The sequence below is a fragment of the Haematobia irritans genome, chromosome 5 (assembly GCF_050003625.1).
Source record: "Haematobia irritans isolate KBUSLIRL chromosome 5, ASM5000362v1, whole genome shotgun sequence".
Classification (NCBI taxonomy): domain Eukaryota; kingdom Metazoa; phylum Arthropoda; class Insecta; order Diptera; family Muscidae; genus Haematobia; species Haematobia irritans.
Window position 1 is genome coordinate 136,154,649 of NC_134401.1, and position 17,778 is coordinate 136,172,426.

Here is a 17,778-nt window from a genome sequence, read left to right on the forward strand (position 1 = left end):
AAAATTTTGACAAAATTTTCTATAGAAATAAAATTTGGACAAAATTTTCTATAGAAATAAAATTTGGACAAAATTTTCTATAGAAATAAAATTTGGACAAAATTGTCTATAGAAATAAATTTTGACACAATTTTCCATAGAAATAAACATTTGACAAAATTTTCTATAGGAATAAAATTTTGACAAAATTTTCTATAGAAATAAAACTTTGAAAAATTTTTCTATAGAAATAAAATTTTGACAAAATTTTCTATAGAAATAAAATTTTGACAAAAATTTCTATAGAAATAAAATTTGGACAAAATTTTCTATAGAAATAAAATTTAAACAAAAATTTCTATAGAAATAAAATTTAAACAAAAATTTCTATAGAAATAAAATTTTGACAAAATTGTCTAAAGAAATAAAATTTTGACAAAATTTTCTATAGAAATAAATTTTTGACAAAATTTTCTATAGAAATAAAATTTTTAACAAAAATTGTGACACAATTTTCTATAAAAATAAAATTTTGACCAAATTCTCTATAGAAATAAAATTTTAACAAAATGTTCTATAAAATAAAATTGTGACACAATTTTCTATAGAAATAAAATGTTGACAAAATTTTCTGTAGAAATAAAATTTTAACAAAATATTCTATAAAATAAAATTGTGACACAATTTTCTATAGAAATAAAATTTGAACAAAAGTTTCTATAGAAATAAAATTTAAACAAAAATTTCTATAGAAATAAAATTTTGACAAAATTGTCTAAAGAAATAAAATTTTGACAAAATTTTCTATAGAAATAAAATTTTGACAACATTTTCTATAGAATTGAAAATTTTGAGAAAATTTTCTATCAAAATTAAATTTTGACAAAATATTCTATAGAAATGAAATTTTTTAAAAAATATTTTTGAGTGTTGTTGACCTATTTTATGTTTATTCTGATTATTAATTTTGTTCGGCTTGAGGTCATAGAAACAATCGATTATTGACTTGTTTTAATATTTATTTCCAATATTTCGGTTAGTGCCACTAACCATCTTCTGGGATTTTGTATGTGAGTTCGTGTGATGCTGTTCGTTCTGCAAGTCTATAGAAATAAAATTTTGACAAAATTTTCTATAGAAGTAAAATTTTGACAAAATATTCTATAGAAAAAAAATTTTAACAAAATAGAAATAAAATTTTGAAAAAATTTTCTATAGAAATAAAATTTTCTCTGGAAATAAAATTTAGAAAAAATTTTCTATAGAAATAAAATTGTGACAAAATTTTCTATATAAATAAAATGTTGACAAAATTTTCTATAGAAATAAAATTTTGACAAAATTTTCTATAGAAATAAAATTTTGACAAAATTTTTTATGGAAATAAAATTTTGACAAATTTTCTATAGAAATAAAATTTTGACAAAATTTTTTATGGAAATAAAATTTTGACAAATTTTCTATAGAAATAAAATTTTGAAAAAAATTTCTATAGAAATATAATTTTCTATAGAAATAAAATTTTCTCTGGAAATAAAATTTTGACAAATTTTGACAATTGTGACAAAATTGTCTATGGAAATACAACTTTGACAAATATTTCCATAGAAATGAAATTTTGACAAAATTTTCTATAGAAATGAAATTTTGACAACATTTTCAAAAAAGAAGTAAAATCTTGACAAAATTTTTTATAGCAATAAAATTTTGCCAACATTTTCTATAGAAATAAAATTTTTAAAAAATTTTCTATAGAAATAAAATTTTGACAAAATTTTCTATAGAAATAAAATTTTGACAAAAATTTCTATAGAAATAAAATTTGGACAAAATTTTCTATAGAAATAAAATTTAAACAAAAATTTCTATAGAAATAAAATTTAAACAAAAATTTCTATAGAAATAAAATTTTGACAAAATTGTCTAAAGAAATAAAATTTTGACAAAATTTTCTATAGAAATAAATTTTTGACAAAATTTTCTATAGAAATAAAATTTTTAACAAAAATTGTGACACAATTTTCTATAAAAATAAAATTTTGGCCAAATTCTCTATAGAAATAAAATTTTAACAAAATGTTCTATAAAATAAAATTGTGACACAATTTTCTATAGAAATAAAATGTTGACAAAATTTTCTGTAGAAATAAAATTTTAACAAAATATTCTATAAAATAAAATTGTGACACAATTTTCTATAGAAATAAAATTTGAACAAAAGTTTCTATAGAAATAATATTTAAACAAAAATTTCTATAGAAATAAAATTTTGACAAAATTGTCTAAAGAAATAAAATTTTGACAAAATTTTCTATAGAAATAAAATTTTGACAAAATTTTCTATAGAAATAAAATTTTGACAAAATATTCTATAGAAATGAAATTTTTTAAAAAATATTTTTGAGTGTTGTTGACCTATTTTATGTTTATTCTGATTATTAATTTTGTTCGGCTTGAGGTCATAGAAACAATCGATTATTGACTTGTTTTAACCATCTTCTGGGATTTTGTATGTGAGTTCGTGTGATGCTGTTCGTTCTGCAAGTCTATAGAAATAAAATTTTGACAAAATTTTCTATAGAAGTAAAATTTTGACAAAATATTCTATAGAAAAAAAATTTTAACAAAATAGAAATAAAATTTTGAAAAAATTTTCTATAGAAATAAAATTTTCTCTGGAAATAAAATTTTGAAAAAATTTTCTATAGAAATAAAATTGTGACAAAATTTTCTATATAAATAAAATGTTGACAAAATTTTCTATAGAAATAAAATTTTGACAAAATTTTCTATAGAAATGAAATTTTGACAAAATTTTCCGAAGAAATAAAATTTTGACAAAATTTTCTATAGAAATAAAATTCTGACAAAATTTTCTATAGAAATAAAATTTTGACAAAATTTTTTATGGAAATAAAATTTTGACAAATTTTCTATAGAAATAAAATTTTGAAAAAAATTTCTATAGAAATATAATTTTCTATAGAAATAAAATTTTCTCTGGAAATAAAATTTTGACAAATTTTTCTATAGACAAAAAATTGTGACAAAATTGTCTATGGAAATACAACTTTGACAAATATTTCCATAGAAATGAAATTTTGACAAAATTTTCTATAGAAATGAAATTTTGACAACATTTTCAAAAAAGAAGTAAAATCTTGACAAAATTTTTTATAGCAATAAAATCTTGACAAAATTTTCTATAGAAATAAAATTTTGCCAACATTTTCTATAGAAATAAAATTTTTAAAAAATTTTCTATAAAAATAAAATTTTGACAGAATTTTCTATAGGAATAAAATTTTGACAACATTTTCTATAGAAATAAAATTTGGACTAAATTTCTATAGAAATAAAATTTTGACAAAATTTTCTATAGAAATAAAATTTTGACAAAATTTTCTATAGAAATAAAGTTTTGGCAAAATTTTCTATAGAAATAAAAAAAAAATCTTTAGAAATAATGACACCGATTGACTTCTTTTCCGTACGTAAAAAATACAATGAGAGGTCAACGTTTTTCGACACCTGAAGATGCGGTTGATAATGTACGTTTTGGAGATGCCTTAATCAAAGTGGCAAAAAAGCTTCGACAATTGGTTCAAACGCATCAAAAAATATAAATAAATATTTTGACTAAACTATTTTCTATGATTAATATTTGTTTTTGTTCTCTAGTCACGAAATATGAAAGGGATCCCTCGTAATTTTTTGGGGATTCACAAAACCCAAAAATGTTCTTTCCCAATATTGTGGTTTTTAACCACTGTACATGGCAGGGTTTCAACAAATTTCCATAGACCCTAACCTTACACAAAATAATGTGTAAAGTAAAATACACAAAAAAAACAACCGCCAAATTTTCATTTATATTAAGCGTTAGCATAAAATTCTCTTTAAATCATAAGCTCTTACAATTAGTATAGAAAAAAAAGAGAAGCCAAATATAAGAGAAACCTTACGAAAAAGACCAAGAGGCATGTTCTCTTTTTTCGTTGTGTTCTCTCATTTCATTTTCCAAAACCTAAAAAGAGAAACCCATGACTTTTACTTACCCAAAAACTCTTGAAGTCTATGAGGTGAGAGATAATTGTTTTGTTGTTGATTTTGGCCAGTTGCTTGTTTTGGAGCTTCATATTGTTGTTATTGTTTTTGTTTTACTTGCCCCACAGAATGATGAGCTTGCATACACTCATTTAGTTTGCCAAATACTATGTGAGTGGCCAACTATAGCGCGCTTTGTTCGTCGCTTGTCGTTGTTAGAGAAGGACGTACGTGCGGATACATTACGGCATAGAACGCTAAAAGAAAAAAAAGAGAACAAAAAAAATAATAAACAAAATAAAAAAAAATATACAAACACAAATTCACTTCACAAGTAAATCGTCAAAAAAAAACAAGAACGCTGCATTAGCAGAATGCAAAAAAAATGTGAAATAAAATGAAAATCAAAAAACGTGTTTATTATTGCAAATAAATTAAGAAATTTTTGTTTTCTATAATTAAGAAAAATAATTGATAACAGCTTCTGGTGAATGGAAATTAAAAATAGAATATTAAAAAAATATATATCTTTGTTTTAATTAGTGATTTTAGTTATGTTTTCGGTTATTAATTGTATTACGAGTGCGGGAAAAAATTGAAAAAATAATATAAGAAAAAAAAATAGAATTTTTATTAAAAATCAAGAAAATAAAAAGGTGGTGTATTTTTAAAAATTAAAAACAAATAATAATAATACAGAAAAAACATATACGTGAACCATTAAAAAAATTATATATAATAAAAATTATGATTTTTTTATTAATGTTAAAAACTGAAAATTTTAAAAATGTTTAAATATAATAAAAATTAAGATTTTATTTTATTTTTAAAATTTTTATTACTTGTGTGTATTCTTGTTTCGTTTAAATCATGCCTTCCCTAAACTTACAAAATAAAAAAAATAAAAATTAAAAATTATTTTTTTTTAAGAAAAATTAAAAATTATTTTTTTTGTTAAAAAAAAAACGTATACGTTAACCAAACAATTTTTGAATTTTTATATATAAAAAACTTGTTTTTTTTTTATTTCTAAAATTTTTTATTACTTGTGTATTAGTCATGTTCCGTTAAACCATGCCTTTTCCTAAAGTTCTAATAAAATCAAAATCACCTTTTACGGCATCTTATTCTGCCATCTGAGAGGTCATCAAAACACCAAAGACATTTAGTCTCCCCTGCATATGGAAATACCAACATACATACTCTTAACAAAATAGACATACGCACACACACACACACAAAATGCAAGTGTAACATATCCGGCCAACATCGCTAGGGAATTCTCATACACCACAAAGAAGCTGTGTACAATCATTGAGACACACACACACACACACAAACGACCATTTACTATCAAAGCATACGACAAAAAAAAAAACAAAAAAAAATTGAAATTCTTAAAGCAAAAGTTCTAAAATGGTCTACAAGTTGTTGGATGTTTGTATCAAGAGAACCCTCTCAGGGGGGGGGCTGGAGATAGGAAAAGAATCTCCCATAAGATACTCCAAAGTTGAGAGAACTTTAATGTTTACCCTTAAACTCTGTCATTATAAAAAAAAATACAAAGCCCTTTAATAACCACAAAGCAAAAGAATGAGAAAAAAACGCAAATACAAAAAACGGTATTCTTTCATACAAACACACACCCATAATCATATAAAAGAGAATCCTTGTTTCTCTCTCATTCTCATTCTCTCTGTCTCAGTCTTTGTCTGCCCTCTTTTTCAAAAGCATTTTTGAATCGCGTTTTTTTAATACAAAGGACCTGCTTTACAAACATACACCCCCTGATTACATTTGTGTGTGTGTGTGTGAGTGAGTGTATTTCAAAAACAAAAGCATAAAAACAAAGAGAGCATCTACAACATTCAATGAAGGTTTTTTTTACATTTCAATAAGGATAATAAAAATAATGTTTAGTGAAAACAAAAACAAAAAAAAAACAAATACAAATCGAATCAAAGGAATTCAGAGCACAGAGAAAAATTAGAATGACTGAGAAAAAAAGAGAAGAGAACGAGAGCAAAGTGAAAGACGAAAGTTATTTGCCATAAGGAAATAAACCAGGTCCTTATGTCAAAGTCTTTTGGTTTTTGTTTTTTTTTTGTCAGAGGATTTAGTTTTACCATCAAAGCTCTCCCTAAGGACTCAACCTCACCTAAAATGAGAATAATAAGCCAGACTAAAAATGTGGTGGAAAAGCAAACAAAAAAAATGTCAGACGGAAATGTATGAAATTTGTTTTCAAAACACGCGCGGAAAAGTATATCCTTTGTGTAATCGTTTGCAGGATGAAAACAAAAAAAAAAAACAAAAACTACAACAACAACAAGTGAATAAACTAAAAGACAGAAACCTAAAACAAACAAAAAACAACCGTTTTGTCAAAGAAATTTCTATGTGGGAACCCATAGAAAATCCCCTTTGATATTCTCAACCATAGGAAGAGTAAAAATATGTAAACTTTGTTTGTTTCGCAGCTAATAGCACTAGAATCTCAGAAGGGAGATCATAAAGAGGACACAGGACAGCGGGAAACTGGTCTGGTTGGTCGAAACTGGGATTGAACCCATGACATTTTGTATTCAAGGCGGGTATGCTAACCAATGCACCACGTTGGATTCCCGAAAAAGTCAATGTAATCCGAGAACATGTGCCATAAAAGGTGTATGACCTTTTTACAAAATTTGCGCCACCTTTTTGTCATATTGTGATACAAAAAAAAAACCGTTACGTGAAAGTCCATAAATGGAAGGTCTGGTTTCTAAACCATTCAAATTGCATTAAATACAAAGTACACCGAAAGAATTCTCTTCGTAGATAGAATTGAAAATGGCATTGTTTTACAAAAAAAAAAAACTTTTCATTAAATGTATGAAATGTACATCCCTTGCACGAAATTTTTCATAAAAACTTAGTCCTCTCAAATGTTTAACATATTTGTTAAATGTTATATTCTTTTAACGAAATTATTTTTTTATAAACTAAGTCCCCGGGCACCTGGTCCAATACAAATTCGCTATTATTTCCTCAGGGCCTCCCTCTTCAATAGCTACAGCAAACTTCAAATTTATGAATACTTAAAGAAAAGTGACAAAAAAACGAATACCATTCTTCGAAATATATGGTGGGGGTAACTTTCAAAATCACCCCAAGTATAAGTTAGGTTAGGAAATGAGAATGCAGATCACTTAGAGAAGCTTTGAAACACTCGGAAATGTCTCCAGTAGTTATTACTGAGAAGAGATAATCCAACATGCTTTTTGGTGTTTGGTCGAAACTGGAATTAAACCCATGATATTTTGTATTCAAGGTGGATATGCTAACCAATGCACCGCGTTGGATCCCAGAAAAATTCAATGTAATCCGAGAACATAAAGTAATTTTCCAATGGGGATAGTATGGAGTACTCTTCTCCAACAGATATCGAAAATTAAATAACCTCATTTTCTAACATAGGGAAGTTAACCCTTTCGTGCCCGATTTTTTTCCGCTACGGGAAAACTATGTTGTTTACTGAAATCGAATATTGGTTTTTAAAGACTCCTGTGAAGTTTCAATTCTCTCCATCCACCTTTATTAGAGATATGAGATGTTGCTCATGGGCATCATTGGGTCTGAAAGGGTTAAATTTATTAAAAATCACGCTTTAACCTCTATATAGACCGATATGCCGATTTCATCACTTGAATAGAGAGAAGGCGCACAGAAAAAAAATAACACCAAAAATTTTCCACATATTTTTTAATTGATTTTTAAAAAATATTCAATGAAAAATTTAATTAGTTCAACAAAATTTTTAATTGAAACAAAAATTGATTGTATCAATTAATTTTTTAATTGACTTTGGTTATTAATACTATCATTTCTGTGATTGCAGACATTTCAATTAAAAAACAATTAGATCAATTAATTTTGTGATTGAAAACAAAAATATTTTTTTTTCTGTGCGAACAGCTCATCAAAATTTCTCCAAAATAAAAGTAAAATTTCCAGACTTTTTTTTTTTGACTCAAATAAAATAGATAAAAATTTACAGAATTTAGATTTCACATCTAGGCATCATTTCCTTGTTTAAGATTCATCTAAACCTCAAACAAAAATGGTTCCAGAATCTGATATAGTCTGCATAAGTAGCAGGTTAGGTTAGGTGGCAGCCCGATGTAACAGGTTGGCTGATAAGTCCCCGGTCTAACAAAGAAAAACACATTTTTTTTTTTGTCAAAATTCATTTTTATTATTCAACATAGTTCCCTTCAAAAGCGATACAACGATTATAACGACCTTCCAATTGTTTGATACCATTTTGGTAGTACTCCTTCGGCTTTGCCTCAAAATAGGCCTCAGTTTCGGCGATCACCTCTTCATTGCAGCCAAATTTTTTCCCTGCGAGCATCTTTTTGATGTCTGAGAACAAGAAAAAGTCGCTGGGGGCCAGATCTGGAGAATACGGTGGGTGGGGAAGCAATTCGAAGCCCAATTCATGAATTTTTGCCATCGTTCTCAATGACTTGTGGCACGGTGCGTTGTCTTGGTGGAACAACGCTTTTTTCTTCTTCATATGGGGCCGTTTTGCCGCGATTTCGACCTTCAAATACTCCAATAATGACATATAATAGTCACTGTTGATGGTTTTTCCTTTCTCAAGATAATCGATAAAAATTATTCCATGCGCATCCCAAAAAACAGAGGCCATTACTTTGCCAGCGGACTTTTGAGTCTTTCCACGCTTCGGAGACGGTTCACCGGTCGCTGTCCACTCAGCCGACTGTCGATTGGACTCAGGAGTGTAGTAATGGAGCAATGTTTCATCCATTGTCACATATCGACGGAAAAACTCGGGTGTATTACGATGTAACAGCCGCAAACACCGCTCAGAATCATCAACACGTTGTTGTTTTTGGTCAAATGTGAGCTCGCGCGGCACCCATTTTGCACAGAGCTTCCGCATATCCATATATTGATGAATGATATGACCAACACGTTCCTTTGATATCTCTAAGGCCTCTGCTATCTCGATCAACTTCATTTTACGGTCATTCAAAATCATTTTGTGGGTTTTTTTGATGTTTTCGTCGGTAACCACCTCTTCGGGCGTCCACTGCGTTCACCGTCCTCCGTGCTCATTTCACCACGCTTGAATTTTGCATACCAATCAATTATTGTTGATTTCCCTGGGGCAGAGTCTGGAAACTCATTATCAAGTCAAGTTTTTGCTTCCACCGTATTTTTCCCCTTCAGAAAACAGTATTTTATCAAAACACGAAATTCCTTTTTTTCCATTTTTTTTTTCACAATAACGAAAGTTGCTTCACAAAAGACGCTCTATCTCACAAACTAATTGACTTATAGACGTCAAATTTTGACACGAATCATTTGAAGGTTGGTACTATATAAAAATAATATGCACTTAATACTAGCGGCGCCATCTATGTGTCAGACCGGGGATTTATCAGCCAACCTGTTAGGATGGGGGTATATTCACTTTGTCATTCCGTTTGTAACACATCGAAATATTGCTCTAAGACCCCATAAAGTATATATATTCTGGGTCGTGGTGAAATTCTGAGTCGATCTGAGCATGTCCGTCCGTCCGCCTGTCTGTCCGTCCGTCCGTCTGTTGAAATCACGATAACTTCCGAATGAAACAAGCTATCGACTTGAAACCTGGCACACGTAGTTGTTGTTAATGTAGGTAGGATGGTATTGCAAATGGACCATATCGGTCCACTTTTACGTATAGCCCCCATATTAATGGACCCCTAAATTTGGCTTGCGGAGCCTCTAAGAGAAGCAAATTTCATCCGATCCGGCTGGAATTTGGTACATGGTGTCAGCATATGATCTCTAACAACCGTGCAAAAATTGGTTCACATCGGTCAATAATTATATATAGCCCCCATATAAACCGATCCCCCGATTTGGCTTGCGGAGCCTCTAAGAGAGGCAAATTTCATCCGATCCGGCTGAAATTTGGTACATGATGTAAGTATATGGTCTCCAATGGCCATGCAAAAATTGGTCCACATCGGTCCATAATAATATATAGTCCCCACATAAACCGATCACCAGATTTGACCTCCGGAGCCCCTTGGAAGAGCAAAATTCACCCGATCCGGTTTAAATTTGGTACATGGTGTTAGTATATGGTCTCTAATGACAATGCAAAAATTGGTCCACATCACTCCATAATTATATATTTGACCTCTGGAGCCTCTTTGAATACCAAAATTCATCTGAAATTTGGTACGTGGTGTTAATATATGGCCTCAAACACCCATGCAAAAATTTGTCGAAATCGGTCCATAATTATATATAGCCCCCATATAAACCGGTCCCCAGATTTGACCTCCGAAGCCCCTTGGAAGAGCAAAATTAATGCGATTCGGTTTAAATTTGGTACGTGATGTTAGTATATGGTATCCAACAACCATGCAGGAATTGGTTCATATCAGTCCATAATTATGTATAGCCCCCATATAAACCGATCCCCAGATTTGACCTCCGGTGCCTTTTGGAGAAGCAAAATTCATCCGATCTGGTTGAAATTTTGTACGTTGTGGTAGTATATTATATTTAAGAACCATGCCAAAAGTGCTCCATATAAGTCCATAATCATATGGACTAACTCACAATTTAGAAATCGATGTTAAGAAGTTTTAAGATACCACAACCCAAGTAATTCGATTGTGGATGACATTCTTTCGTAGAAGTTTCTACGCAATCCATGGTGGAGGGTACATAAGATTCGGCCTGGCCAAACTTATATATACTTTTTTTACTCAAATAAAGTAGGTAAAAATATACAGAATTTAGATTTCACATGTAGGTGTTATTGCATCATTTTCTTGTTTAAAGATCCTATAAACCTCAAACAAAAATGGTTCCAGAATCTGATAAAGTCTTCATAAGTAGAAACTTTAAATTTAACTTCGGAAAACCTATCATTTGAATCGATCTTCTTGAAGTATGTAGTATGTTTTTTTTTGTTTAGAATCCACCTGAAATTCTACAAAATTTTAAGTTACCCGCTACGATGAGGGAACCATCATACGTATTTGATTCATGGTGGTGGATATTTATGATTGGGACCGAACGAACTTTGGGCTTTATATACTTGTAATATTTCAAATTAACGGATATACAAAATAAAGGTTATGGTCTTTATCTCTTTATCTCACATCCTGATAGACTTCTCAATTTAGCTTAGCCTCATTTTTGTAATGTTAAATTTGAAAACAAAACAAAAATATTCATATATGATATATTACTACTTATGGTTGAGAGTTAAGGGGATTTTTTCCTATTTTCAAAAGTAGGGTCTATGAATAAAATGAGCTAACATATATAAAGTTAAATATTTATATCTAAACAAAATAAGAAAATTAAATAATTGTGTATAAAATCCCTTAAAACAATTAAAAAAATTTTTATCTTTTAGATTAGATCAACAAAAAAGTCCTTGAAGGACTCCACAAGAAAAAAAAGCAAAAACAAATAAATACTTTTTAGTAAAATCTCTAAAAACTTTCAAAAAACATGTCAGACAAATGAGTTAATCAAGGATTCAGTTGTTAGAAACAACCCACAATAGATAAACACACACACATACACAACTAACATCTACAAAGGAAATAAGCCATTAACATAAGACCAAAAATATACAACAACAAAAAAACACACACACAGAGCCTAAGGACAACGACATCAATACTGAGAAGGAGCGCAAGGAGCTAACAAAAGGCAACACAAACATATCATTAACACTTTTTTGTTTGGCGGGGAGAAAGGACCTCTTTTTACACAAAAAAAAAATCATTTCAAATACAAACACATTTATAACAATCTGTGTGGCATTATACATTATACCTCCTATAGAGATCTAGAGAATCTTTACGCCAAGGTTTTCTAAGAAATATAAAATTATGGAAATCCTTTAAGAAATAGAAAGAAAAAGGCTACATAAACAGATTTCTCTTTACAAAAGTCATGGAAATGTAAGACAAAATTTCTTTTATACAAACAAACAAAAGGACAGGATAGCCCTCGATAAAGCACAAATAAACAAAAATTCCTTAGAGATGGCTTAAGGAATCGCAAACCAAAAAAAAAAACAAAACCACAAAGAAACAAGAACAACGATATTCCATATCCAGGCCATTGAAAACAATGTAACCACCTCCCAACAAACCAAAAAAAAAAACATAGAACTAAATAAAGCCATCTAGAAAGCGACAGTCGTATGGTTTTTGGTTTCCTTTACATTTTCGCTATTGTTTAGCATCAAGGACACCCATCAACGTCAACCACACCGCCAAACTCAGAGCCATAGGACCAGTGTCATTATCATTAGCAACAAAAAAGGGTCTGTCAACCAAAACCCCTGTCTCCATCGTTTCGCCGCAAAACAACCGAGAATCTTCTACGTTTTTAATTTTTTATTAGAGAACACCCCCAACGCCCCTACCCCACCCCCTTAAGCGGACCAATACCAAATACCAACGTAATGTATGAGCCAAAATTTCAAGGATATCAATGGCAAAATCCCTACCAATACCAGAAATTGAAACAGCTAAGGAGCCAAAGAATTGTGGGTCTATTTTATTATGGCTTAAAGTGGCAATCGAAACGATAATAGCAACAAATCATCAATACCATCCAAATCGATATAACCTCTGCCATGGCCAAAGTTGACTGGAGAAACTAGTGGGGAAAGGCAAGGGAAGAAAATCATTTTACCATAAAAACAAAATCAACAAAAATACAGGACTCTGTTGCTTGAGCTAGCTTTGCTTTTAGACCCATTTTAATTGAAAATGGAATCCAGTTTATGAAAGCAGAAATTCTCCTATAACCTACGAGAAGCCAGTATAAATAAATTTACCAAACAACGCATTAACCTTGGAGCAAACAAAAAAAAACAACAACAAGAACATCCCACAAAAAAATATCAACATAAAAATTCTTAGTAGAAAATTACGAGGAGAAAAAAATTCACTTCTACCAAGCCCTATCCAACATCGTCGAAAGTGGCCAACATTTTATATTCTCCAGTTCCATTGAATAACACCAATATAATACCCATTAAATATTGTCAAGAATCTAAGGAGAAAATACCACTCAACTCAACACCAGCTACAACCAACGACTTTATTTTGCCAAGTGATTTTATACGTTTTTTGTTTTCCTGGATTTATTTCAACACAAACATATACTACCGCATCTATATATACTTCAGTATATATATACAAGAGGTTGTATATATATATACAAACATATTTAAACAACGACATCGAGTAATTGGCTAAGTAGTACAAGCCTTCATCTCATACTTCTACCTACACGACCCGACCAATACGGAAATATGGCCAAACGTAAAGGAAGCGCTAGAGGAAGTAAGTACAAGTTGATTTTCCTTTTACATTTATGTTGTTTTTGTGTTTGTTGCATATTCTAAGAACTGGGAAGGGAATCCCATCACGGTTACCCATTCGAGCTAAAAATTAAACTACCATAACATAGAGAATTTTTTTACGAAAAAACTACCAAACAAACAAAAATCTTATTTTGCCAAAATTTTATTTCTATAGGAAAATGTCTGAAAAATTTATTTCTGTAGAAAATTTTTTCAACATTTTAGTTCTATAGAACATTTTTGCAAAATGTTATTTCTATAGAAATAAAAATTTCGACAAAATTTTGTATAGAAATAAAATTTTGCAAAAATTTCTATTTCTATAGAAAAATTGTATTTCTATAGAAAATTTTTTCAACATTTTAGTTCTATAGAATATTTTTGCAGAAAAATTTTTCAAAATTTTATTTCTATCGAAAAATTTGTCAAAATTTTATTTCTATAAAAAATTTTGTCAAAATTTTATTTCTATGGAAAATTTTGTCAAAATTTAATTTCTATAGAAAATTTTGTCAAAATTTTATTTCTATAGAAAATTTTTCCAAAATTTTATTTCTATGGAAAATTTTGTCAAAATTTTATTTCTATAGAAAATTTTGTCAAATTTTGTCAAAACTTTATTTCTAAAGAAATATTTCTACACATTTCAGCTCTATAGAAAATTTTCAAAAATTTATAGCTCTACATTTATTTCTATAGAAAATTTTACCAAAATTTCATATCTATCGAAAATTTTGTCACAATTTTATCTCTATACAAAAGTTTGTCAAAATTTTATCCCTATAGAAAATTTTGTGAAAATTTTATTTCAACAAAAAATTTTCTCACAATTTTATTTCTATAGAATTATTTTTATAGAAAAATTTTATGTATAGAAAATTTTGTCAAAATTTTATTTCTGTAGAAATTTTTCTAAAAATTTTAATTGAAGGGAAGTTTTCTAAAAGTTTTAGTTCGATAAAAAATTTTCTCAAAATTTTATAATAGAAAATTCTGTCAAAATTTGAGTTCTATAAAAAATAGAAAATTCTGTGAAAATTTTATTTCGATAGAAATTTTTGTTAAAATTTTATTTCTTCAGATTTTTTTTTTCTTTTTTAATTTTATTTCTATAGAAATTTTTGCCAAAATTTTATCTCTATAGAAAAATTTGTCAAAATTTTATCTCCATAGAAAAATTTGTCAAAATTTTATTTTTATAGAACATTTGCACAAAATTTTATTTCTATAGAACATTTTCACAAAATTTTATTTCTATAGAAAATTTTGTCAAAATTTTATTTCTGTAGAAAATTTTCTAAAAATTTTAGTTGAAGGGAAGTTTTCTTAAAGTTTTAGTTTAATCATTGTTGTTGTTTTTATTACAGCTTAAAACCATACATTGACTAAACTACAAGTGTAGCTCAACCAACAGAGGGAAAGAATGTTCGTCAAATTTATTTGGGCAAAGCCCTATAGACTGCAAGATGGTTGGATGGACGCACGTTTCGGAATTACCTCATTCCTCCGTTTTAGTTTAATAGAAATTTTTCTCAAAAATTGTATAATAGAAATTTTTGTGAAAATTTTAGTTTGGTAGAAAATAGAAAATTTTGTGAAAATTTTATTTCTATAGAAAATTTTGTCAAAACTTTATATCTATAGAAAATTTTGTCAAAATTTTACACCTGTAGACAATTTTGTCAAAGTTTATTTCTACAAAAAGTTTTGTCATAATTTTATTTCTATAGATTTTTTTCAAAATTTTATTTCTATAGATAATTTTCTCAAAACTTTATTTCTATAGAAAATTTTGTCAAAATTTTATGTATAGAAAATGTTGTCAAAATTTTTTGTAGAAAATTTTCTAAAAATTTTAGTTGAAGGGAAGTTTTCTAAAAGTTTTAGTTCGTAAAAAATTTTCTCAAAATGTATAATAGAAAATTTTGTCAAAATATTAGTTCTATAGAAAATAGAAAAATTTTGTGAAAATTTTATTTCTAAAGATTTTTTTTTCTTTTTTTAATTTTATTTCTATAGCAAATTTTGTCAAAATTTTATTTCTATAAAAATTTTTGTCAAAATTTTATTTCTGTAGAAAATTTTTTCAAAATTTTATCTCTATAGAAAATTTTGTCAAAATTTTATCTCTATAGAAAATATTGTCAAAATTTTATCTTTATAGAAAATTTTGTCAAAATTTTATCTCTATAGAAAATGTTGTCAAAATTTTATCTCTATAGAAAATGTTGTCACAATTTTATCTCTATAGAAAATGTTGTCAAAATTTTATCTCTATAGAAAACTTTGTCAAAATTTTATCTCTATAGAAAATTTTGTCAAAATTTTATTTCTACAAACAATTTTCTCAAAATTTTATTTCTACGAACAATTTTCTCAAAATTTTATTTCTATAGAAAATTCTGTCAAAATTTTACTTCTTTATAAAAAATTTTGTCAAAATTTTATTTCTATAGAAAATTTTATCACAATTTTATTTCTATAGAAAATTTACTCAAAACTTTATGTCTATAGAAAATTTTGTCAATATTTTATGTATAGAAAATTTTGTCATAATTTTATTTCTGCAGAAAATATTCTACAAATTTTAGTTGAAGGGAAGTTTCGTAAAAGTTTTAGTTCGATAAAAAATATTTTAAAAATTTTATAATAGAAAATTTGGTCAAAGTTTTACTTCCAGAGATTTTTTTTTTAAATTTTATTTCTATAGAAAATTTTGTCAAAATTTTATTTCTATAGAAAATTTTCTGACAACTTTTTTTCTATAGCAAATTTTCTCAAAATTGTATTTCTATAGAAAATTTTGTCAAAATTTTATTTCTATTGGAAATTTTGTTAGTTTTATTTTTATAGAAAATTTTGTCAAAAATTTTGTTTCTATAGAAAATGTTGTGAAAATTTTATTTTATTCCTATAGGAAATTTTGTTAAAATTTTATTTCTATAGGAAATTTTGTAAAAATTGTATTTCTATAGAAAATTTTGTCTAAATTTTATTTCTATAGAAAATTTTATAGAAAATTTTGTCAAAATTTTATCTCTATAGACAATTTTGTCAATATTTTATGTATAGAAAATGTCATAATTTTATTTCTGCAGAAAATATTCTAAATATTTTAGAATATTTGAAGGGAAGTTTTGTAAAAGTTTTAGTTCGATAAAAAAATTTTTTAAAAATTTTATAACAGAAAATTTGGTCAAAATTTTATTTCTATAGAATTTTTTTCTTTTTTTAATTTTATCTATAGAAAATTTTGTCAACATTTTATTTCTATAAAAATTTTTGTCAATTTTTTTTTTCTATAGAAAATTTTGTCAAAATTTTATTTCTATAGAAAATTTTCTCACAACTTTTTTTCTATAGCAAATTTTCTCAAAATTGTATTTCTATTGAAAATTTTGTCAAAATTTTATTTCTATTGGAAATTTTGTTAGTTTTATTTTTATAGAAAAATTTGTCAAAAATTTTGTTTCTACATACAATGTTGTCAAAGTTTTATTTATTCCTATAGGAAATTTTGTTAAAATTTTATTTCTATATGAAATTTTGTTAAAATTTTATTTCTATAGGAAATTTTGTTAAAATTTTATTTCTATAGAAAATTTTTCCAAAATTTTATCTCTATAGAAAAATTTGTCAAAATTTTATCTATATAGAAAATTTTCTCGAAATTTTATTTCTATAGAAAATTTTTTCAAAATTGTATTTCTGTAGAAAATTTTCTAAAAATTTTAGTTGAAGGGAAGCTTTCTAAAAGTTTTGATTCGATAGAAAATTTTCTCAAAATTTTTTAATAGAAAATTTTGTCAAAATTTTAGTTCTATAGACAATAGAAAATTTTGTGAAAATTATATTTCTATAGAAGTTTTTGTTAAAATTTTATTTCTATAGATTTTTTTTTAAATTTTATTTCTATAGAAAATTTTATTTCTATAAAAATGTTTGTCAAAATTTTATTTCTATAGAAAATTTTCTCGAAACTTTGTTTCTAGAGAAAAATTTGTCAAAATTTTAGTTCTTAAAAAATTTTGTTAACATTTTATTTCTGTAGAAAAATTTTTTCAACATTTTATTTTTGATAGGATTTTTATAGAAAATTTTCTCAAAATTTTATTTCAAAAAAAATTTTGTCAAAATTGTATTTCTATAGAAAAATTTTGTCAAAATCTCAAAAAACCAACAATAAAAAAACAAAACGAATTAAGTAAGAGGAAGCACGCTCAAATAAAACCCAGCCAACTGCACTCAAATCGATGATTTGACACTGCCAAAGGAAAAGAGAAAGATTTCAAACAAATACAAAGATTTAATTTGGCAAAAGCCGACTATCTTAAACC

General features: G+C 27.0%; 1 protein-coding gene and 1 long non-coding RNA gene across 4 annotated transcripts in view; one reads left to right on the plus strand and one right to left on the minus strand.

The window, feature by feature from the left end:
- Positions 1 to 4,150: 4,150 nt before the first annotated feature.
- Positions 4,151 to 17,778, minus strand: part of LOC142241487 (uncharacterized) — a 206,783-nt gene continuing 193,155 nt past the window's right edge. The window contains exon 3 of the long non-coding RNA XR_012723652.1: positions 4,151 to 4,283. This is a non-coding gene — a long non-coding RNA (uncharacterized LOC142241487). The remainder of the gene's footprint in view (positions 4,284 to 17,778) is intronic.
- Positions 4,225 to 17,778, plus strand: part of shn (zinc finger protein schnurri) — a 239,578-nt gene continuing 226,024 nt past the window's right edge. Inside the window, exons 1-2 of one of the 3 annotated variants that reach the window (XM_075313247.1) lie at positions 4,225 to 4,682; positions 11,468 to 13,421. In XM_075313247.1, coding sequence (XP_075169362.1) covers positions 13,391 to 13,421 — 31 coding nt within the window. In that variant the 5' untranslated portion in view covers positions 4,225 to 4,682; positions 11,468 to 13,390. The remainder of the gene's footprint in view (positions 4,683 to 11,467; positions 13,422 to 17,778) is intronic. The other 2 variants (XM_075313248.1, XM_075313249.1) reach the window with 2 other exon arrangements.